This window comes from Anolis carolinensis, chromosome 5 (genome assembly GCF_035594765.1).
Source record: "Anolis carolinensis isolate JA03-04 chromosome 5, rAnoCar3.1.pri, whole genome shotgun sequence".
Classification (NCBI taxonomy): domain Eukaryota; kingdom Metazoa; phylum Chordata; class Lepidosauria; order Squamata; family Dactyloidae; genus Anolis; species Anolis carolinensis.
Window position 1 is genome coordinate 195275289 of NC_085845.1, and position 23965 is coordinate 195299253.

The following is a 23965-nucleotide window of genomic DNA, read 5'->3' on the forward strand; positions in this document are numbered from 1 at the left end:
TTAATGAGGCTGGACCCAGAGTTTAAAAACAAAACAGGGAATGTCCGAATCTGTAGTAAGAATTAGCCTTTCTCCCATGTTTGGGTAGTGGAGACTGTTACTGCTCAGCAAGTGGCAGAGAATTTTTCTGACATTTCAGAGGACCAGGCATTTGATGGGTTTCAAAGTGAAGAGTCTGTCAGTGTTAGGAGAGAATTGCAGGCAGATGAGGCCGATATTTTGGATTCCTGTGCTTGTTCTCAGGCAACTGGGGAAAGTGAAAGTTCCATATCTCTTGAGAAATGGCGTTCGGCCAATGTGAAGTTTTTCCGAGAAGCCATATTAGGCCTGAGGATGAAGGGAGGTGAGAAATAAATAAATTAGACAATCTCAGAGAATCCATGATAAGACCTTGAAGTCCAGGTGCTTTCAGCATAATCCCATGGCTCCTTGGACAGGCTTAAACTAAGTGGTGCTGGCTTCACGTTTTTCAGATGAGATAACGTTGCCATATGGAATGGCTTTCCTGTCTCTGCTCTCAAGTTAATGATTCAAGTAGTCTCAAGTTTCCTGTTCTGGTTCATGCCTTTGTTTCCTTGAAGGGTTTACTTTGTAAAAGTTCCTGTTTTCTTGTTTATGGATTTATGTTTGAAGTATTGCTATGGATTTTGGTTCTCCTGACTTGATGTACTTTGACATTTTTGGATTACTGCTATTTTGTATTTTCTCTTCTTCTGACCCTTTTGGAAATGCCCCTTTCCCCTTTTTACCTACTTTCTTCAATAAACATTTTTAGATAGAACTATTGGACTCCGGTGTGGTGCTGGGTGTAAAGGTGTTTCAGTGCAATAGTGACAACCATCATGGATCTTTATGTGGGATCCAGGATCACTGTCCCCACAACCATCCGGTACTCCCTGGGCCCAGGCAGCCCAGTTTTTCATGCCAGTTCTAAGCTACATTATATGCCTGCATGAAAAGGCTTTCAATTGAAGAAGCCATGTCCTTGAGTCTGCTCTTGATGAAAGGGAGATCCGGAGATCTCTCATTCATTGTTGATGTTAAATGCCTTCAAGTTGAGTTTGATGCATGACACCCTATGTATGAGTGACTTCCAAGTCACCCTATCCTCAACAGTCCCGCTCAGTTCTTGAAGGTTCAGAGTGGGAAATCTCCCCCAGCTCATAAAAAATAAAGATTTCTCTCTCTCTGAAGCATAGGGGAAACAGTACCATTAAACGTATGAGATTAAAGTTTTTTTCAGTTATTTGTAACTTATTCCAAGTTGTCAGTAAAAGTCATACTTTACCTAATAAAACTCTATTTAAATGAGACTTTACGAAAGGTATACACTCTTCCCACATACATATATAGACACTTTACCCCAGGCACTCTTCGACTCCCATGCAAGCTAAATGAAATAGGCCTGTACAATTACATTGAGGACTCTGGAGTAGTTTTTTCAATAAGAAAAGGCAAATGCCTGTGTGGGAAAAAATTACCTACCTTATTTAGCATGTCAAAACAGCAAGGGAGCCGGAAATCTATTACTTTACATACAGGAAAATATTTAAAGCAGAACCAAGAAAGCAGATATAAGATTTAGGCAGACCTATGGTAGACCTTGATTTTTCAGAGATTGGTATCCATGGTATTAAAGAAAAAGAGTTTGACAGAAAACTCAGCTCCCAGTGCTGTTATACAATTTTCCACTCATATGGAGTAAATCACAAGATTTCCCTAGAAAAGAATCTGTGTCAAAAAAACAGGTTTGCCAACCCTTAACCTAGCAGTTCAAAATTAATTTACTGCTTTACTTTTTTAAACCATGGTTAAGCACTTGGAGTGAGTTCAAAATCTAGGATTTGTATTAAATCATGGATAGTGGTTGTAATTTAACTACCTAAACCATGACTGGCAGTTTGTGTGCTGTTTCAGACTGTTTGTTTTGTCAGATATCAAGGACATCTTGCTATTCTCTTTTTATATATTTCTTCAGAACTTGACTTAGCAAACAACGCTATGTTTTTTAGGCAATAATCAGTGGTTTATAGCCTTTGAACTTAGTTAATACCATAAAGATGTTAAGTATGTATTGACCAAATATACAGATGACAATGAATAAGAATGTCAAACTGAAGATGACTAAACTGAGATTGTCATACTTTAGATATATCATGAGTTGATGTGATTCATTAGAAAAGATAGTGATACTATACTAGGTAAAATGGAAAAGGCATTACAAAAAGAAGACGGCTTCATTACTTGTTGATAAACTCAATTATGGAAACCACAGCTCAGAGTTTGCGAGATCTGAGCAGGACTGTTTGTGTCTGGAGCTCTCAAAGGGGTTTCATTCATAGGGCTGCCAGAAACCAAACGAGATAGCAAATTACGACAAAACAGTGGGCTACTCTGTCGTTGGATGTTGACAATGTTTGCACAACCAAAATGTAACCAGTCATTGTTTCAAAAGATGGTTATGTTTTTCTGTCCAGCAGCATTCCACTGAATCTAGACAAAAATGTACAGCAACATAGACTACATGGCATTCAGAACAACTGATTAATTCTGTCTTTTGGCATGATGTTCTGGCAGTTATCAAGAATATAAATTAGCTGAACAAAGAATTCACAGCAACAAAAGAAATGGACAAATTCTATCGATAGCATGTTTTCTACTATTTGGGGCTGGTATCTCTAAATGGGAGCAACTTAGAAAAATGCTACATGAGGCCAAGTATCTGCACATACATAATCTCTGCACCATCTCTGTGAGAAGTGTAGTATGCTCAGCCCTCCGTATCCAGATTCTGCATCCACAGGTTCAAGCAATCCTCGTTTTTGCTATTTTATATCAGGGACATTATTTTACTGCAATCTATATATATAAAAGAGTGATGGTATCACGGCAGCGGACAAAACAACAAAAGTAAACACCCCACAACCTCGACAATTGACAGCACAACCCCTCATCCATGCCTCTAGGTTGATATAACAAAAAGAAAGGAAAAATAAAGTCCTAATTAGAGGGAGAGGAATAATTGTTTTTATCCAATTGCTGCCAGTTAGAAGGCTAAGCTCTGTTCACTTCGTCCCCTAGCAACCCACTCAGTCCAGGGGACCCTTTACCTTAAATACCACCAATTCCTCAATACTTTATTTCCCATACCACCAGACTTCGCCACAGCAACGCGTGGCCGGGCACAGCTAGTCTATATATATAAAAGAGTGATGGCATCAGGGCAGTGGACAAAACAACAAAAGTACAGGCCCCGCAACCTCGAAATTTGACAACACAACCCATCATCCATGCCTCCAGGTTGATACAACAAAAAGAAAAGAAAAATAACGTCCTAATTAGAGGGAGAGCAATAATTTTTTTTTTTATCCAATTGCTGCCAGTTTAGAGGGCTAATCTCTGCCCACTTGGTTGCCTAGCAACCAGCCAAGGGACAGCCAGGCTTCAGTTAGGGGACAGGCTGATTTAGGCCTCACTTAGGCTTCTTCCACAGATTATCTGATTTTAACTGGATTATATGGCAGTGTAGACTCAAGGCCCTTCTACACAGCTCTATAACACATTTATAATCTTACATTATCTGCTTTGCACTGGATTATCTTGACTCCACACTGCCATATAATCCACTTCAGTGTGCATTTTATACAGCTGTGAAGAAGGGGCCTCATATAATCCAGTTCTAAGCAGATAATTTAAGATTATCAATATACAGTAGAGTCTCACTTATCCAACATAAACAGGCCGGCAGGATAAGTGAATATGTTGGATAATAAGAAGGGATTCAGGAATAGCCGATTAAACATCAAATTAGGTAATCGTTATACAAATTAAGCACCAAAACATCATGTTATACAACAAATTTGACAGAAAAAGTAGTTCCATGCGCAGTAATGCTATGTAGTAATTACACTTATCCAACACTCGCTTATCCAATGTTCTGGATTATCCAATGCATTTTTGTAGTCAATGTTTTCAATATATTGTGATATTTTGGTGCTAAATTCATAAATACAGTAATTACTACATAGCATTACTGTGTATTGAACTACTTTTTCTGCCAAATTTGTTGTCTAAGATGATATTTTGGTGCTTCATTTGTAAAATCATAACCTAATTTGATGTTTAATAGGCTTATCCTTAATGCCTCCTTATTATCCAACATATTCGCTTATCCAATATTCTGCCAGCCTGTTTATGTTGGATAAGTGAGACTCTACTGTACTGTATTTACAAATTTACCACTACAATATCACAATGAATTTAAAACACTGACTACAAAAACATTGATTATGAAAAGGCAGACTGCGTTGGATAATCCAGAACATTATATACGTGAATGTTAGATAAGTGAGATTCTACTTTAATATGAAATAATTACTGGGATAGAATAATGCAGAACAATATAATCTCTAAAACCAGGACAGTAAATAAACAGGGGAATTCCACACAGGAAACAATCAGGGCCAGCTAACACCTCCCAACAAAGTATTCCCATCATCAAAGTCTGGCAAATCCTCTGTTTTCTCAGGGCCACAGACAGTAGACGCACATAAAATATTGCAAACAACACCACTCTGAAAACAAGGGAATTCCAGACAGGAAAGAATCAGGGCCAGCTAACACCTCCCAACAAAAAATTCACTCAGGGAGGAAGCAGCCAGGCTTTAAAGCTGCAAGGCCATTACATCCTAATCATTTTTCCTAATTGCAGCATTCATACTTGCCTCCAACAGACAAAAAAAACCAATCAGAAATATTGTATATTCACAACCTTTAGGGAATAATATCCCCTGATGGCGCAGCGTGTTAAAGCGCTGAGCTGCTGAACTTCTGGACCGAAAGGCTGCAGGTTTGAATTGGGGGAGCGGAGAGCCCCCACTGTTAGCCCCAGCTTCTGCCAACCCAGAAGTTCAAAAACATGCAAATGTGAGTGCATCAATAGGTACTGCTCTGGCGGGAAGGTAACGCCGCTCTATGCAGTCATCCCACATGACCTTGGAGGAGTCTATGGACAACGCTGGCTCTTCGGCTTAGAAATGGAGATGAGCACCAACACTCTGAGTCAGACATGACTGGACTTAATGTCAGGGGAAAACGTTTACCCTTTACCTTAACTACCACCAGTTCCTCAATACTTTATTTCCCATACCACCATATTTTGCCACAGCAACGCGTGGCCGGGCACAGCTAGTGTTGTATATAATGGGACTTTGGCATGTATGAATGTTGGTATGCACAGAGGGTCCTGGAACCAAGTCCCAGTAAATATCAAGGGCCTATTGTATTATTGCTTGCCTAGTTTGTCCCAAAAGCTTCAAAATATGAACAATGAGAAATACACACCAATTTATAAAATGTTGAGAAGCCCTTTCAGCAAAGTGGAGGAAAACTGCAAATATTCTTTTGGGGACAGCAAACAGAAAAGACAAGGTAAATACAGAATAACATTATGAATGCAGAATGATTATGAAGCCAATACGCGGAGTCTCCTTGCAGGTCTTTCTCTCTCTTCAAAAGCCAATCCCTCTAAGCTTCAGTTAATTTGAGGGTGAGGAGAAACACAATACTAATGGATTTTTAATAATCTGAAAATCACTATTGCATCTATTCAGACAGAAAATGAATGGCCAACCGACTGGAAAAACAAGCATAGAAAACTAATTCTGTCTCTTTAAGCAATGCAATTGACAAGTCACATCAGATTAGACTTACTGCAGGTGCGAATCTGCAAAATGTTTGCATTAATATCTGGTGGTTAGTGGTTCTCATTTCAAGGCAATGAGTCACAGATGGATTGTATTCTCCTTCCAACATTTCACAGAGGAAACCCCAGCCAACTGTGGCCAGGAAATATCAGAGTGTGGTCAAGATGACAAAAGGTATTAATTAGGGGAAATTGCACAATCTAGGAGAGGCTGCAGCAGTTTGCTTTTGCCTGAGTCTAGAGAGAAGGACAAGATTTGCCCTCATCTTTCCTTCTTCCCCTTGTTGAGTCAATTAAGGGCAAACTATTTTTGGTTTTTGACATCAATTTCTAACAACTGAAATAAGCAATGGAAAAAGACAAAACCTGGAAAAAGAAGAAAGAAACTTGAACATTTTAAAAATAGTGGAATTGACAGAGACTAAATTTCCAAAATTAGGAAAATTGGAGGGTATGTGCTCATGTAATCCATTTTTGTTTCTAGCGACATGTAGCTGAATTTTAATTTTAAACTGGAGAAAGACATTAGACTGAAATTAAAATCATTAAAAAGAAAAGTAAAAGACTGAAGTGTATTAAAGAAATGCTTGAAGACACTGTTTTTAAATAGGCTTTCAGAACTTTACCCCTAATTTATTTCTAATCTTTAAAAGGACAGTTTGTGTGTGTGTTTTACTACATCCATCACCAGCTAATTGCCAGCCAAAATTAGATTAACAATATCCGGTGTAATTAAGAATCATCAGCTACCGATCTCCCACAATACAGTAGATGAGCCGACGCACCGAAAAAATGATAGTGAAACCGTGCTGGAGAAATACGACTGAGTTCAAGCCAAGGACTCTTTCTGCTTTGCATGATGTCTTCTTACATCTTCCCTTCCAGATGACACAGAGTAAGCCTACCTTTGTGACTCTAAAGGGGTTTAAAAAATATAGTAAAGCACCAACATGTCTTGCACTGACAATAATTAACTGGTGAATAAAGAGAAATAACTTCAGATGCCTTGATTTCAATTGCGCTGGAGTGCTTTGTGGTACAGATGAAGCTATCAAAAGACGCAGAAGTCAAAAAACCAGGGCAAGGGAAACAATTTGCATGCAATAAAACTGTGCCTAGCAAACTGCTCTCAAGGAAAGAATGCATCAAAAAAACAAGAAAGGACAAGTGTCTTATTGGTAAAATCAAAATGTTTTACAAAAGCAGGGAAAGACTAAATTTTCGTCAAAAGCTTGGTTTGTTCCATTCCTCCTAACCACAGCATAAAGACAGAGCGAGAGAGACAGCTAATCAATATTCTTGCTCAATGTTGGTTAAACAAGTTGTATCATAATTGCAATGAGGATATCATTGTTTTCATGCTACAAGTTCCCATTCGGAAGAAACATTAACTTGAAATACAATATTCACCAGGCACCATCTCCCACCCCACAAAATAAAGCTCATTAAAATAGCTTGATGGTATAATAATTATTAGGATGCCGTGAAATGAAAATTCAATTTTAAAAGAAGGTGCTAATCTAAGATTTTTGGGTTTTTTGGGGAGTAGAACATAAACCAAGATGAGAGCCCGTTGTCACCATCACCATCACCATAGCCAGCATTATTATCACAATATCTATAGTCTGTCATTTCTTCCATCAGGGACTCTAGGTGCCTTACAATGATTTAAGTAGATACAAGTTCTCCACATTCATTGGGGTTAGGAGTACAGAAGTGGAAAAAATGCAACCAAAATCTGCTATATTTATTTTACCAGAGAGAACAGGTCCTTCAAGGAACCATGCAGAATCAGTGCATTATAAGTCATATATATATATATATATATATATATATATATATATATATATATATATCATAATAATGCCATATAATCCAGATTATCAAAGCAGGTAATCCACATTATCTGCTTTGAACTGGATTATGAGTCTACAATGCCATATAATCCAATTCAAAGCAGATAATCTGGATTTTATATAGCAGTATTGATGGGGTCATAGATAAAACATCTAGCTCCTCTTTACTCTTGAAATCGCTTAAACATCATTCCCCTAAAGGTGAGGAGCAATGTAAGGTTGTTCTTGGGGTTTTTTTTAACGAATAAAATTTCAATATTAAAATTACAAAATATCCCCAGAAAGCTATGGATATTTTGTGGGAGATGGAAGATTTTCTTTTGGAGAAAGACATAAATGTGATTAGATGGGATTGCTTCAGGAGACCCCAAAAATTCCCTCCATGGTGAGGCAAACCTACTCCTCAACTTGCAGGCCTCAACCAAGTCAGTCGACTAACACTGGTGCCACGGTGTTTTACTTTATTTATACTGATTTCTGCCCACCAGCATCCTTCAGAAAAATAATGCTCTGAAATAAAAATGATCGGAAGAGTTTAGTTGCCTGAAGGGGTCTCATTGCTTGAGTGGCTTCATCCACTGCTTTTAAAAAGTACTTACCAGCCAGACAAATGTGTCACACTTCCGCTTTAAGCATGGCACATCTTATCATGTCGAAGTGGGAAGATGCACAGCTTTGCTTCCAGTCTGAATTTAAGGTGCTTGGGAATAACATTTAAAGCCTTAAATGGCTTGGCATCTGATACTTGAAGGGTTTCCTTTCCTTATATGTGCCTGCCCAAGGACTCAGTTCTGCTTGTGGGTGGGAGGCGAAATGCTACTCTGCTGTCGACCCACCAAATCAGATTGGTCTCACTGAGCATTGTACACTCAGTAATACTGATAAAAATACTCTGCTACAGTGGCTAAACATGATGGTTCCTCGGAGAGATGGATATATGATAGAAATATAGTTGGTCAAATGACGGACACACACACATTTCTTTGTGGTTTACCCAATGTCAAAGAGGTTTTGCTCATTTCTGAAGCACTCGGAAAATAACCCTTTGCAGAAGGAGCACAGATGAAAGGACGATCCTTGCACAAAAGGCCAACTCAAGGCAATTTACTCCATAAGATATTACCCCCTCCCATTCCATGTTCAAAAGTGAATTGCATCATCAGTTGAATTCAACACAGCAATAAAACAGTCTATAGAATGCCTACACTTGAAGGCAAGAGGATAGTTTAAGTGGTGGACAACAAACTATATAGTACAATGTTCTTGCTCTGCTCCCATCATTTTCTGCCTAAGGAGAATGCCTTACTCTGCTTAATGGAAAGGTCATCACAGGATCCACCAAAGGACAATGGGGTTGAATTGATCCTGTTACCTTCAATGTGTCAAAAGATCAATTTCAAAAGAATGTTGGAAGACTCTTCTTTCAACAACTCAAACAACATACAAAAACCTATTCCAAGTCCTAACCTGGCAAGAACTCACCCAGAATGTCCTGCGTTAGGCAATACACCATGAAGTGAAACTTGTTACAATAGTCATGTGCTATACAATGAGCCCGCTCGGCAGCTGCTTCTCTCCAGCATGGCAAACATGCTCCCGCTTCCTCCAACCCATATCTGCAACTATTGTTTCTCATACAAATGGCCTTTCTTTTTTTCCTCTCTTAAACCTCTGACAGGCTGTCTTGGGTGCTTCAGCTGGAGAGGCTGTACTTCCCTTCAGCAGCTCCCCAAAGCCAACACACAGATTTGGTTTTAGCAGAACAGCTTGCTTACCTTGGTAATGTTCCAGACAATTCCGTGGCAGTCTCTCTGCAGAAAAGAAAAAGAGACACAGAAGGGAAACTTTGTTAGTATTCGGAAAAAAAGTTTAATCCTAATGACTTTTGGAAGGTTAACGAGAACTTAACACATACATTAAAAAGCAGCCAGTTTTAATTAGGTACGCTTCCAAACTTCTCTTCATTCAAATGTCTCCCTAGGTTTTGACGTTCCAAAGTGGAACAGATGCATTAAAAATTCCCTCTTTTTTAAATTTTGAAATTGCTCACAGAAAGCTTCCTACAGCTTTTAGGGTTTTTTTAAAATAACATTATTTCTATGCAACTGTACATATGACCAAGGATATGTTGTTTTTGACCTGTAAGTAGCTGGTAGTCTGCATTGACAAAACACCAAGACAGACAGACAGACAAAAGGAAAATGCAATGTTTTACTTTTATTCTTTTTGTGGTTAGCCACCTTGAATTGCTATTTAGGAAAAAAGGTGGGATAAATAAAAAAGAAATACATGATATTCTAAACACTGATCCATCACCACTGATGACCAGCCATGAAATAATAAGCCAGATACAAAGATTTGGTTTTAAACAAGGGTCATGTTATTTGACCTAGAAAGCCATTTCATTCAGTTTTATCTGACTGAAAAAAGTAAAGGGGAAGGCACTTGATGTTAGTCTGGTTGAGAGCCAGGTATCTTTGTGTAACCACTTCTCAGCCTTACTTGGGCAAAACACTTGATCCTGAGAAGCAATCCAATGGAATGGGGTTCTGAAGGAAGGAAGGAAGGAAGGAAGGAAGGAAGGAAGGAAGGAAGGAAGGAAGGAAGGAAGGAAGGACAATTCTAAACATTGATCCATCGTCATTTCTTTTGCAGGTTATTTATCTTCTGTCTCTATGCCCTACTACTGTGCATTTTTGTAAAATAATGTTCAAGAAAATTGTGTGATGTTTTTGGTAATGTTTCCCAAGTTCAAACAAGTAAATCAAGGAAAATCAAATACAGCATGACCCCCATATCCGTTGAGATGTTCCTAAATTTTGGGTGGATACATATTTAAACGAGAGACTTCCAGACCAAAAATATCTTAGGGTCATGCTGGATGATCTATAAAATGCCCTGAGATGACATATTTCCATCGTCTTCATCATGGAAAGAAGTGACAAGTGGAGTGCTGCAGGGCTCCGTCCTGGGCCCGGTTCTGTTCAACATCTTTATTAACGACTTAGACAAAGGGTTAGAAGGCACGATCATCAAGTTTGCAGACGACACAAAACTGGGAGGGATAGCTAACACTCCAGAAGACAGGAGCAGAATTCAAAACGATCTTGACAGACTAGAGAGATGGGCCAAAACTAACAAAATGAAGTTCAACAGGGACAAATGCAAGATACTTCACTTCGGCAGAAAAATGGAAATCAAAGATACAGAATGGGGAACGCCTGGCTTGACAGCAGTGTGTGCGAAAAAGACCTTGGAGTCCTCGTGGACAACAAGTTAAACATGAGCCAACAATGTGATGCGGCTGCTAAGAAAGCCAACGGGATTCTGGCCTGCATCAATAGGGGAATAGCGTCTAGATCCAGGGAAGTCATGCTCCCCCTCTATTCTGCCTTGGTCAGACCACACCTGGAATACTGCATCCAATTTTGGGCACCGCAGTTGAAGGGAGATGTTGACAAGCTGGAAAGCGTCCAGAGGAGGGCGACTAACATGATTAAGGGTCTGGAGAACAAGCCCTATGAGGAGCGGCTTAAAGAGCTGGGCATGTTTAGCCTGCAGAAGAGAAGGCTGAGAGGAGACATGATAGCCATGTACAAATACATGAAGGGAAGTCATAGGGAGGAGGGAGCAAGCTTATTTTCTGCTGCCCTGCAGACTAGGACACGGAACAATGGCTTCAAACTACAGGAAAGGAGATTCCACCTGAACATCAGGAAGAACTTCCTCACTGTGAGAGCTGTTCGACAGTGGAACTCTCTCCCCGGGGCCGTGGTGGAGGCTCCTTCTTTGGAGGCTTTTAAGCAGAGGCTGGATGGCCATCTGTCGGGGGTGCTTTGAATGCGATTTCCTGCTTCTTAGCAGGGGGTTGGACTGGATGGCCCATGAGGTCTCTTCCAACTCTACTATTCTATGATTCTATGATTCTATTTTGTTGGGTGTGGATAAATGAAGCAGTGGATACCAGTTCTGTGGATATGGGGATTATACCATACAGGAAGGTCAAAAAAGGAGAAGATACAATGAAGCCACATTAACAAGAACTACAGCACAGAAGATATTCCAAAGGTAGAGTACAAATGTTCTACTTTCTGAGTTTCAGCCCTGCATGTTATGAATTTTGACTGTCCTATTGCTATTTTTCAAAACTCAACAATACTACCGTAGTATCAATAATGCAAAATCTACTGTTTTCCTAGGGAATCCCTTCCACTTTGGACAGCTCTTGATGTTGACCTGAAACTTTGTTTCTTGTAATTTGAACCCATTGGTTTGAATTCTAACCTTTAGAACAAGCCAATTGTATCTTTCATGTGAAAGCTCTTTAGATATCTTATGTACATTTTTGGCTAAAGATACAAAAGTGAAATTATGTGTATGGTCTTGTTGCATTGTACATTGTGACATTTTGGACATTGAATGCCTGCCCGTGGTTATGCATTGTGCCTCATAGTGCAAGGTGCATCTGGTTTTGGAACATTGTAAATCTGTAACCAGGTGGCAAAGTGTGAGCAAGGTATGACTGTGAGTATAAATTTATGCTACGTCTCTTCCGTGCAGGATGTCAGCCAGCTATCATATCATCTTTCAGTCTTTTCATCTCCAGGTGAGATATACTGAGCTCCCTCTGTGGCTGCTGCAATTCTGGTATTAATTTTTAAAATCCCTGTACTTTAGCAAGAGAACAGAAATTCAAAACAGAGCCTAGGAATTCAGGTTTTTGTGCCCGGCTAACAAAGTAAAGTCAGCCCTCCACATTCACTGGGGTTAGGGGTGCAGGACTTCCACAAAAGTGAAAGAAAACACAAATAAAAACCCCAGTATTTTTGAGATATAATAGTTCTCTAGGAACTTCCAAGTCCTCCAATGCAACTATATGGTCAAAAGATGACCACAGATTCATGGGAAAGGGTCTTCAAATACTCAGAGCAATGTCCTTTCTACTAGTCTCTAGATTCTCCAATGCAACTTTATGGGAGAAGTTGACCATAAAGTCAGCCTGGAAGACCTAGAGATTCCTGGAGAAAACATATTAAATCAAATCCATGAATCAAATCCACAAATAACCAAATCTGCAAAAGTGAAAATACTGCACTTTCTTTTGATCTGTGGTTGTGAACCATACGGAGAAAAAGTGTGATTATTAAAATCAATAACTAATGGTGGGAAATAAATAAACAACACATTGAGGTTATTATCGACACAGCCACAAATGCAGATTAATCCATGTCAATTTTATATGTATTCACTCATGCAGAACTTTGTTCCCTCCTATTTTTGCATTATCATTATTATTATTAGATACAGCTCTGAATATGCTTGTGCACAAATCCCGTATTTCTGAGTGTATTTTATCTAAATGTGTGCATTCCTAAACATATTTTAGCATACATTTTAAAATGGACATTTTTTGGAGCTGAAGCCTGCATTATAAAATTTGAGTGAAAAACCCAAAAGATAATTACACATTCCAATCCTTTCATTACTTTGGGAGAGGAAAATTCATAAAGATGAATTTCCACCAGCATTTCTTTCCCGGCCATCACATATAATAGGGTGGTGCTGTGAGAGAACATCTCTGTAAACATTGCTCCAACAGGACAGTAACAGGCCTGACAAAAGCCCTTTTTCTAAGAAAGACCAGACCAGATACCAGCATGACGATTCCATTAGTCAGAAAAATACATTTTTTAATACAGAGGTTCTTTTTAGCCATTTCTGCAAACATAAATAAATACATAAATTAGAAAAAAAAATCCCTCTATATCCATGAATATCTGTACTCTTAAAAATCTGTCATCCAAACTGAAGGTGCATCTTGATGTTTAACCAGGAGAGTGACCACCATTATGTTCTGCATCCAAGATTGGAAAAGGATCTGGCCACTGATGGAGAACAAACAATGGATTAGATTGCCGATTCCCAAACTCTGATCTTACGAAGCTGTTGGATTGAATTTTCATTTAGCATGCCTATCGGTCAGAGGTTTGGGGACTAGAGCTTGTAAATTTGAAGAAGATTGAATATTAGAAAACAAAGCCATCCAAGACTAGTAGTGATAGGTTGTTGCTCTAGAACGCAAACTATCCTCCCTCCTTTACTCAGTTATGGGTGGCTGCAGTATGATATTATAATCATTCCTCTTAAATTTAACTTGATAAGCTCCATCTTGACAAACTCTATTTAGGAGATGGACAGATGTGATTCAACATCTGGAAACCCATTAAATACCTCTTTCACCTGTCCCTAGATAGGAACAATTCTGCCACTATTACTCACAAGCTAGCCAGCTCTGCAACATCTATGAAACCAGGTGGGTCTCAAAGCTTGCCATCCAGACAGACATGACATTAAAATGGTATGTGTGCATGTATACACATACCTGCTGCTGTGAATAAAGGGAGACGCTGAGTCACGGGCTCTAGTGACAAGCTTTTATGTGCTTAATTGTGCTCAAATCAAAATGTCACAATTTTAGTAGATCAAATTCTCACTTTAGTATTACATGTGACAGAGTGGTAATGACTTTGGACATCATGATCACATTCAGAAAGCCGGTTCACAAGGAAAGTATCACATCAAAAAATCAAAGCACCAGAGATTTAAAGGCCAGGTGTATTATTCCCCTTTGGTTTTGATGCCAGCAATTCACAAAAGTTCAACCTCCAGGTAAGTATGATGAATCCAAATGCCCTAAGCAGCCTGTGTCACTCTATTTGCAAGGGAATAATGTAAAATTTCAACAGCACTCCATTTTTATCAGCCGCCACATTGAGGCAAAATGTTCAAGCATGTTCGAACAATTGGCACTGACACCACAATTCCATGAATATGGTCATCTGATGACACCCAGAACCTCTCTCCTGGGGGCTGTCATTCATGACAGAAGCGAGAATCTCTTTCCTTCACTTCTATGAGAAGGAGATGTCTCTGCTAATTGTTGAAAACTCAGAGATAGTGTGAGAGATTGACTACAATCCTCTCATTCTCATAAGTGCATAAAAATTCAGGTGAGATAAGGTCAACCTCTTACTTTGACTGGGGGTTGCATAAATAAAAATTAGAAATGCTGGACCAAAATCCTCAAGTTTGAACTAATGTTCAGTTTTCAGTCCAGTTACACAAGGGGCGAAGTGCAGGCTGTGGGATCAATCTCGTTCTCTCCCTAGAACCCATCTTTCCATTTTCAAAGCTTCCACTTAAAGACACTTGATCCATCTTATTAATTTTTTCATAGATATTTTCATGCAATTTAATGGAAAATTATGTCACTGCTACCATCTTTTATGGCTAACGCAAAAGCCCAGGCCCTGAACAATTCCTTCCTGATACTTCTTTTCTAGGGCACTAACCTACATACACACATTTATAAATGACAGAATAATGTCTTATTCTGTTTATCTGCTATTGGCATGGAATCTATATCTCCAATAATTCTCCATTCTTCTTTTGGACTGTTGAGGCAACCTCACTCTCAGTCACCATTCTGGCCACGAAACTGCTAAAGTTGACCCATGAACACATTTTTGTTTCAATTTAAATCTCGATTACCTTTGTGATTTGAAGTCATCATATATGAGGCACACTAACCTAGAGGTCTTATATTTATCTGTCTCCATGTGCATATTATCACCCGCAACTGAATTTTGTCCTTCTCTTGATCTTATAATGCATGGCATTTATCTTTAGTTTGCAATCATTTTTTAAATATCTATCTTGCATGACTTAAAAAGTATCATGCCTTTTTTCTTCTGTTTCTTCCACCGGAACTGAAAGCACTGAGTGTCATGCAATTACAATTAAGTGATGGTATTTAAGAAAGAAATTAAGCACACAATTACTCGTATGGATTCTAACCAGAAAACCAGAGTTAATCCCTTCAGAAGTGCTGTGGGATCTTTAATGACCACAAAGGGCCAAAGATATTGATTTTATATCTTAGGTGAGTAATGGAATGCTCCAAAGTGCCCTTATTTTCCTTCCTACTTTTTAGCTACAGCCAGAAAATAGTTCAATATTTACAAGAGAAAAATCTACTTAACCACAGTCTCTGCAAGAAAAGTCCATGACAATATTGCTTCCTGGTTTGAAGAATAGTTTGGGTATATTTGGATCCTATGAGGAGTATCTCCTCTGAAATGTAGCATGTAAAGGATATTTCACCCACACAACCTCTCTTATTCATCCGTCAATGGCAATATGTTTCATTGTATCCATCATCTTCTTTAAAAGTACTCTCTCAAATAAAGGTGGTCTACAGGTCAAATTATGACTTAATACATTTTGTTAAAGAGGTGTTAACAATATTGGAGCGCCGTTACCTTCCTGCCAGAGCGGTACCTATTGATCTACTCACATTGCCATGTTTTCGAACTGCTAGGTTGGCAGGAGCTGGAGCTAACAGCAGGCGCTCAAGCCGCTCCCGGGATTTGAATCTGGGACCTTTCGGTCTGCAAGTTCAGCAGCTCAGCGCTTGAACGCACTTCGCCAACGGGGCTCCCATGCAGTCATGCCGGCCACATGACCTTGGAGGTGTCTACAGACAACGTCGGCTCTTCGGCTTAGAAATGGAGATGAGCACCAACCCCCAGAGTCAGACATGACTGGACTTAATGTCAGGGGAAAATGTTTACCCTTTATCTTAACTACCACCAGTTCCTCAATACTTTATTTCCCATACCACCATACTTCGCCACAGCAATGCGTGGCTGGGCACAGCTAGTTCTATATAAGAGGTTCCATTTACTTCCCATTCTTTATAATGGGACTTGAGCATCCATAAGTTTTGAAATGACTGGACTTAACATCAGGGAAAACCTTTACCTTTACCTTAACAATATTGGGGCTGGTCAGTGGATAGCAGTCTGGATTGGGTGAAAATAAAAAACCAGCAAAGACCACAGAGGAAAGCAGAACCAAGCTAAAGCAAGCAACACCTGCTGCTCAGAGGCTGGAGCATAAAAAGGACGTCACCTGCAGGGCCTCAGGCAAAGCAAGAAGTGAAGGTACCATCACCAGGGGCTTGGAGGGAAGGGGCAGTGTTTGTTTCCCTTGCTGCCCCTGGCTCAGCTCCTGGGGACTCTGGCCGCTTGGTGCTGCCAGACTCCATCTTGACCCACCTCCGTTTCACCCAATACAAACATTCATCTACCTCATTTAAATTTTGTGCTCTGGAATGCATCTCTCAAAAACCTTTCATGGACTTGGAAAAACTATTATCCCAAAGGGAAATGTACTGGATCTTTAAGTTTAAAACCTTTTCCCCTCAGGGACTTAATGAATCACTTAATTTTAGCTGTTTCCTTTAAACCTTCAAGTACTCTTTAAAAACCTTTGAATGAACCTCCAGAATTACTCGCAGTTGAAATCACCACAAGCAGAGTCACTCAGTGAAAGCATTTAGCACTATGTAAGTATAATACTGTTATATAGGTTACCTTTACTTTTGTTAATACTGCTGGTAAAATACTTGTTACTCTATGTTTTGTTTTAGATAGAAATTCATTGTTGCTGAGTTTAACAACTCCTGAAGAAGGGGTTTTTCCCTGAAACAGGGTCAAAAATACCCGGGACCCCTGTAGACTTGGGACTTTATTTGGACTTTACTTTTGAAGACTTTTTTGAGAGCGGTGCTCCATCATTATTTTCTTCAATCCAGTATACAGCAACACGACCAACCATCTGTTTGGAAGATATTTTCATTGACTGTATCCCTGAAGCCTATATGTATTGGACCCAATACCAGTCTTGAACAACTTTTGTGTTAGAGCTGTTGCTCCTTTTCATTTTGGTGGGTACGGCCAAATTGAGCTTTGTACGGGGAACTGTAACAATATATGTCATTTGGACTCATTGCCTGATGGAACATCTGCTCCTTTAAAACTATGTTTTAATGTTTTATTGCATGTATATGTTTTAATTGTTTTATAATTTGATATGTTATATTTATTATTTGTTGTATAATGCGGCATTGAATTTTGCCATAATCTGTAAGTCGCTCTGAGTCCCCTTTGGGGTTGAGAAGAGCGGGGTATAAATATAGTAAATAAATAAATAAATAAAGTTAGAACCAAAGACCCAACAAACCCAAGAGACAAGAAATCCTCTTATATTCCCACCTACCTTGGAAATGTCAATAGTTATTCTGAAAGGGTTCTTCAATATTACTCAATTATAGCACTTAGAACTTGTCCAAAGCGGACCAGAAGTCACTCCAGGACGTTCAAATGACATTCAGGGTCTTCTGATCTTTAACATGGGCTAAATTAGATTGACCAGATTTTGCCCTGCATTACAAGGCTGTGATGTCTCCGTAGATCAGTCTAATGACCAGTGCCAGATTTAGGACAAATGAGCCCCTGTGCTAGGTAAGTTATGAGGCCTCTTACTTCGGCCCTGAAGGAGGTAGGCCTGGTAAGCCTACCTTGCCTGCTTTGTGGCACACTCTCATAGACTATCAACTCTACCATGATATCTGGAATTGCTCTGAAACAGAACACCGTCACATTTAGAATTGCACCACATATGCAAAATCCATTGTAATATTTTTCTGGTAGAAAGATGGGGCCCCGTGGCCAATGGAGCCCTGTGCTTAAGCACACCTAAACACAATGGTAAATAACTAATAACTGAATACTGAAAAGAAATTATTATTATGGTTTAGCTGAGGCTTATTTGGCCACCAGCAAGGTCTATGTAGGCATATTGGTAGTAGGTCAGAGATAAGTAGATAAGGAAAAACGCCAGAGGGATTCTCTTGGGGAAAAATGAGGCATGACTTGAAATATTAAGGACATGACAGAAATAGGGCATGATAAAACAGATGAATTCTAGGGAGTAAGTGCCAAGTGACAAGCGGGATGTATGGTGTCGAAGGAAAGAGGGCTGAAGAGGCTGGATTTTTTCTTATTAAATTCTTCCAAAGAACTAACAAAATTTGGTTGCAGATGTCTAGTATAATCAGCATTTCTCCCTCAATTGCTGACTGAGATGGATACATCAGGAGAATAATAATTTGAGAACAAGAGTCATTTTGAAAATAAATGCAGTACTGAAAATACTACACACATTATAGGCAATTGAATGTGCACTTTAGTTACATATTTATCCTCCATATAGAACCAATCACTTGTCTCCAATATGGATGCTTAACTTTTAAATTAATGTGGCTCTTCCATTTTGCAGCTCTCTCGTCTTTTCTATGGCAACTCCCAGTGAGAAACTGCTAAGGTCTCTTTTTAGAGAGGATTTCCCATCATACAGCATATTATGTAAACCACCATCTATTTTCTACAAGAAGTATATCAAGCCCTCTTCTAAAGATTCAACAAATCAGATTTCATAGAAAAAATATTATTTTACATATCCACTGCTTTTTTCCAACATCTGCTCATATTTTCTTAAAACCATCTGTCTTCTAGCTCCAGTAACTATTCCCTATATCCCTACCAGAGTTTACATAGTAAAGCTCCTCAGAGAAAGGTTCTTTCTCAGAATCACAGAGTTGGAAGAGGCCCCAAAAGCCATCCAGTCCAACCCCATTCTGCTATGCAAGAATGCTCAAGTAAGGCAATCCTGACAGATGGCTATCCAGCTTCTGTTTAAAAACCTCCAGAGAAGGAGACTTTTCCAGACAACGAGGCAGCATAGTTCACTGCTAAACAGCTCTTACCATCAGGAAGGTTTTCTTAATGATTCGGTGGAATTTGTTTTCCTGTAGTTCTAATTTCTGTAGTGGAAGCTCCTTCTTTAGAGGCTTTTAAATAGAGACTGAATGGCCATCTGTCAGTGGTACTTTGATTGGCTTTTCATGCATGGCAGAGGGTTGGACTAGATGGCCCATGCGGTCTCTTCCAACTCTATGATTCTATAATAACCTAAAGCAGCAGAAACCTAACTGGCTCCAATTTCCATATGACATCCTTTCAAACATTTAAATGTGCTTTTTGTATCATCCCTTAACCTTCTCTTCTGTAGGCTAAACATACTCACCTCCCTAAGCTTGTCCTCACAAGCAGTGATTTCTAGGCCTTTTACCATTCTATCTCTACATATTTTACAAAGAAGGAAATAATTTATAAAATGTAAGCAGAAACACCATGATAAATGAATACAGAAACAGGAGAGAACTGTTGTGGGGAGTTATTGTCAATTGGATGATTTTGTGAGGTATGACTGAGATTATAGAGACTGATTTGAATGCAGGCAGTATACCACTAATAGTGTTCCTTTGAGTCATTTTGGACTTATGACAGTCCTAAGGTGAAACTATTAGAGGGCTTTCTGAGGCTGAGAATGTATTATCTTGCCCAAAGTCACCCAGTGGGTTTTCATAGCTGAGTAGAGATTCAAAACCTGTTCTCTTGAGTCATAGTCCAATGCTCAAACCAGTATGTAATGTTAGCTCCATGTCTCTAACAGAAGCAATGAGCACTCAGCTCATTCTCCTACATTGAAAATTTGACCCCAAAATGATAAATTATGAAATGTGGCTCCATTGGGAAATATACTAGCCACATGGTTATTTCCGATTGCCCTTTCTATGAAATTCCCTAGAATGGTGCCTCACCTTGCCCTCACCCAGAGGAAATTATTATAATCCTCACAAATTTAACTGGGAAGAATGGAATGGGGATAAACAATGAATTTTCATCACAACCGGTAGGTCCCTTTTGTCTGTGTTACCCGATGTGATCTGGGCTAGCCTGGAAACTCTCTCTTTCACAAGTCTCTATATCAGACCCCTATGGAGAGACCTATTGACTTGGCCAACACCTTGAAGTACCCTATTGCTTATCAAGCCTAACACCATTGTCCGCAAAAAAGGGTTGGCAGCCAGTGGAGCCATTGCAACAGAGGAGTTGTAGCCAGCCCACTTAGCAGTCTTGCTGCTGTTCTTTGGACCAACTGAAGCTTCTGAGCACTTTTCAAAGGTAGCCCCACATAGAGCTCATTACAAGGACATCAGCAAACTGTAGCCTTTGCTGATGACCTTGACTGACTTGAGGAATTTTTCATACTAATGCTTCTCCCTTATATTTGACACAATGTATATCTGAGAGAGACTGGCCATGAGTTAATTCTTCTTATTTGTAGAGGTACATGAGTTTTATATATCAAAACAAGTTTCATAATACATTATTTGAGCATATCTCATTTTACAATTAGTTAGATGTTGAAAATCCAGCTGCAGCCAGATCAGTTGTTGATAAATATAATTAAACAAGTAGTTAATTGGGGTTGTTGTATGTCTTTCGGGCTGTGTGGCCATGTTCCAGAAGTATTCTCTCCTGACGTTTTGCCCCATTGGAAAGGTTTTGTCTCTTGCCTGGAGGCATCTTTTGTTCAGTCTGTGTAGTCTGACATGATAGTTGTTGGAGTGGTCCAGCATTTCTGTGTTCTCAAATAATATACTGTGTCCAGGCTGGTTCATCAAGTGCTCTGCTATCAGACTACACAGAGAAGCCATTGAAATCCACAAGCATGTGGACAACTTCAACAGAAAGGAGGAAACCATGAAAATGAACAAAATCTGGCTACCAGTATTAAAAAACTCTAAAATCAAAACAGTAGATGGGAACCAACACTCTGAGGGCAGAGGAGCCCCAAGGATGGCTAATGACTGAACAAAGGATGCCCCCAGGCGAGAGACAAAACCTTTCCAATGCTAATTAGGGTAATTAACTGAAACATTAATGCTGGCTTCCCATTGACAAAGGACTCTTGCCACACCCTGGACTCTCCACAGATATATATTTTTTCCTTTCCTTGCCTAGTTTATCCGTACCTCACAACCTCTGAGGATGCCTGCCATAGATGTGGGCAAAACATCAGGAGAGAATACTTCTGGAACATGGCCACACAGCCCGAAAGACATACAACAACCCTGTGATCCCAGCCATGAAAGCCTTCGACAACACAAGCAGTTAATTGTTTCTATTTAAATACAACGAGAGTTTGGAATATTTCTAGTAGCAATTATCACAGCATATACAGTAGAGATGGAGCCCCCAGTGGCTCAGGGGGTTAAACCGCTGAGTTGCTAAACTTGCTAACCACAAGGTTGACGGTTTAAATCTGGGGAGCAGGGTGAGATACTATTAGCCACAGTTTCTGCCAACCTAGCAGTTCAATAACATGCAAATGTGAGTAGATCAATAGGTACCGCTCTGGCGGGAAGGTAACGGGGCTCCATGCAGTCATGCCGGCCACATGACCTTGGAGGTGTCTACGGACAATGCCGGCTCTTTGGCTTAGAAATGGAGATGAGCACCAACCCCCAGAGTCAGACATCTTTACCTTTACTATACAGTAGAGGTATTTAAAGTGAGAGTAGTCATAACGATTGGTTATTTGAAGTATTCAGTCGGTAACTACATTCTTTTTTTCACTTTTCAAAACCCTATGAAAAATCAAAGTAAAACTTGATACCCTTTCAAGTGTTTTGTCAGTCTTACAAAGCTAACCTTGCACAGCATTAGTCACTAACCAGTCCCAAGCTGCATAGATTCTCATCAGTCCAGAATTCTTCTCACCCAGATTTCTCTACACTCAATAAATGTGGCTTTTGACCTTTCTTCCTCCAAATATTTTTGAATACTATCCCTCCCTATGAAATGCAAATAAGCCAAACTCCTATTCCCAGAGGGCAAATTGACAAGCAGGCAGCCCTCCTAGCTTGTATATAGCACTGTTGTTAGCCAGGACAACATTTTCCAAACAGAAGTGGAGGTTTTTCCCCTGAGAATTCTCCAACAAAGCTTGTAAATACAGCATGCTGATTCTGAGTTGAGCTGAGAGGAGTCACCGATCAGGAGAATAAAGCACTATTCTCCAGCACAATGGCTTATTTTCAAAAGCAGTGCCTCACAACTCAGCTAGACCTCCCCCTGCCCACTCTCCCCAAACAACAATAAATTCTTAAGATAGTTTGCACCATTAAAGAACGTTTAGAATGCCGCTGCATAGATAGCGCAGTATGTCTATTAATCACGCTACCATTTATGCGCTGTAATTCTGCTGCCACCGTTAAATAACATGGACTGCTAAGTACCTGAATCAACTCTTAAATGAGCCTCCGTGCTCATTAGAAGCTTGGGCTTCAGAAATGGCAAATGTAACCAGCCCTGGAGGAGTGTCACAGAGAGCTCAGGAAAATGACACATTAATGTTCATTTACCCAGCGATCTTCAGAGATGGGGGAAATAAAGGGAGGAGGAGGAAAAAGACAGTGGGGGAAATGAATGAGGAAAAGAGACACAGGGGAAAAAAATAAACCCCATCTCTACCAGGACTTAGGAACACAGTCAGCCCAAGACAGTTTGGTGCCCGAGGCAAAGGAGAAGATGTCGCCTCCCCCATTTCATTTACAAGCGTCACATGGAGTGACAGTAGGATTTTAGTTCAAGATTATGACAGGCGGTTCCATCGCAGCTCAAGGCAAACTGAGGAGGCCCAAGGCAAGCCAGTACGGGATTGCGGCATCTTAGTCTTGCTCCCCATCCCACCACATCTGTTTCCATTACTGACATGTGGTTCCAAGACAAAGATAGCAGTTTGATACCACTTTAACTTATGTGGCTCCTTCGTATGGATTTTTGGGATCTGTTTGTTGTGGCACCAGATTTCTCTGACAGAGAAGAGTAAACATCTCACAAAATTTCCAAAAGCTCCAGAATACTGAGCCATGACAGCTAATCGAATGTCAAACTGCTATTATTCTGCAGTATGAATAGAGCCCAAGTCAGTGGGGTGGTAAATTCATTTTACCCTGAACTTCAACTGCTCAATCCCATCTCCTAACCCTGTCTCAAAAGCAATGATTTTTATCCACAAAATAAACCTAGAACGGAACCATTGCTGTCACTACTTCTGTCCCCTTCTGCCTAACTGTAGCACCAAACCAGTTTCCTTTTGCTGGTTACAACAAAGAAATCATGCAAATAGAAGTATAAAGCTTGCTTCGATTTTGCTTTCTTGGGGTTGTTCACCACCCAATATAAATCCATTTGAAAATTAAGGTTATTATTTTCAAAGAAGTATATTCTCTCAGCCTGCAGGAGGTATAGCTATTTATAAAATGGAAAGGACCATAGTACATCTGTTTGCCATATCCATGGTACAGAGGAATATCAACAACAACAACAACAACAACAACAACAACGTGGCAAGCTTAGTTCAGCACAAATATATTTGAATACACAAGACTTCAAAGCAAGACTTTAAAGGGATTAAGCATTAGAAGTTCTGAACATGGATGGAAAAAACTGTTTTCATCATCCCTCCTCCCTGGAGTTCTTTCAGTTCTAAATGTGAATAAATATGTGGAGTTTTGAAAATATTGAATTGTCAGTATATAGTTTTAAGTGTAACTGTGCATGAAGTGCCATTGTGCACTACCTAATAT

The 23965-nt window shown here is 39.7% G+C and overlaps 1 protein-coding gene across 1 annotated transcript in view; it reads right to left on the minus strand.

Annotated features, from left to right (window-relative positions):
• The window catches only part of celf2 (CUGBP Elav-like family member 2), a 620922-nt gene that overhangs the window by 502514 nt on the left and 94443 nt on the right, over positions 1-23965 (minus strand). Inside the window, exon 2 of the mRNA XM_062983254.1 lies at positions 9336-9371. Coding sequence (XP_062839324.1) covers positions 9336-9371 — 36 coding nt within the window. The remainder of the gene's footprint in view (positions 1-9335; positions 9372-23965) is intronic.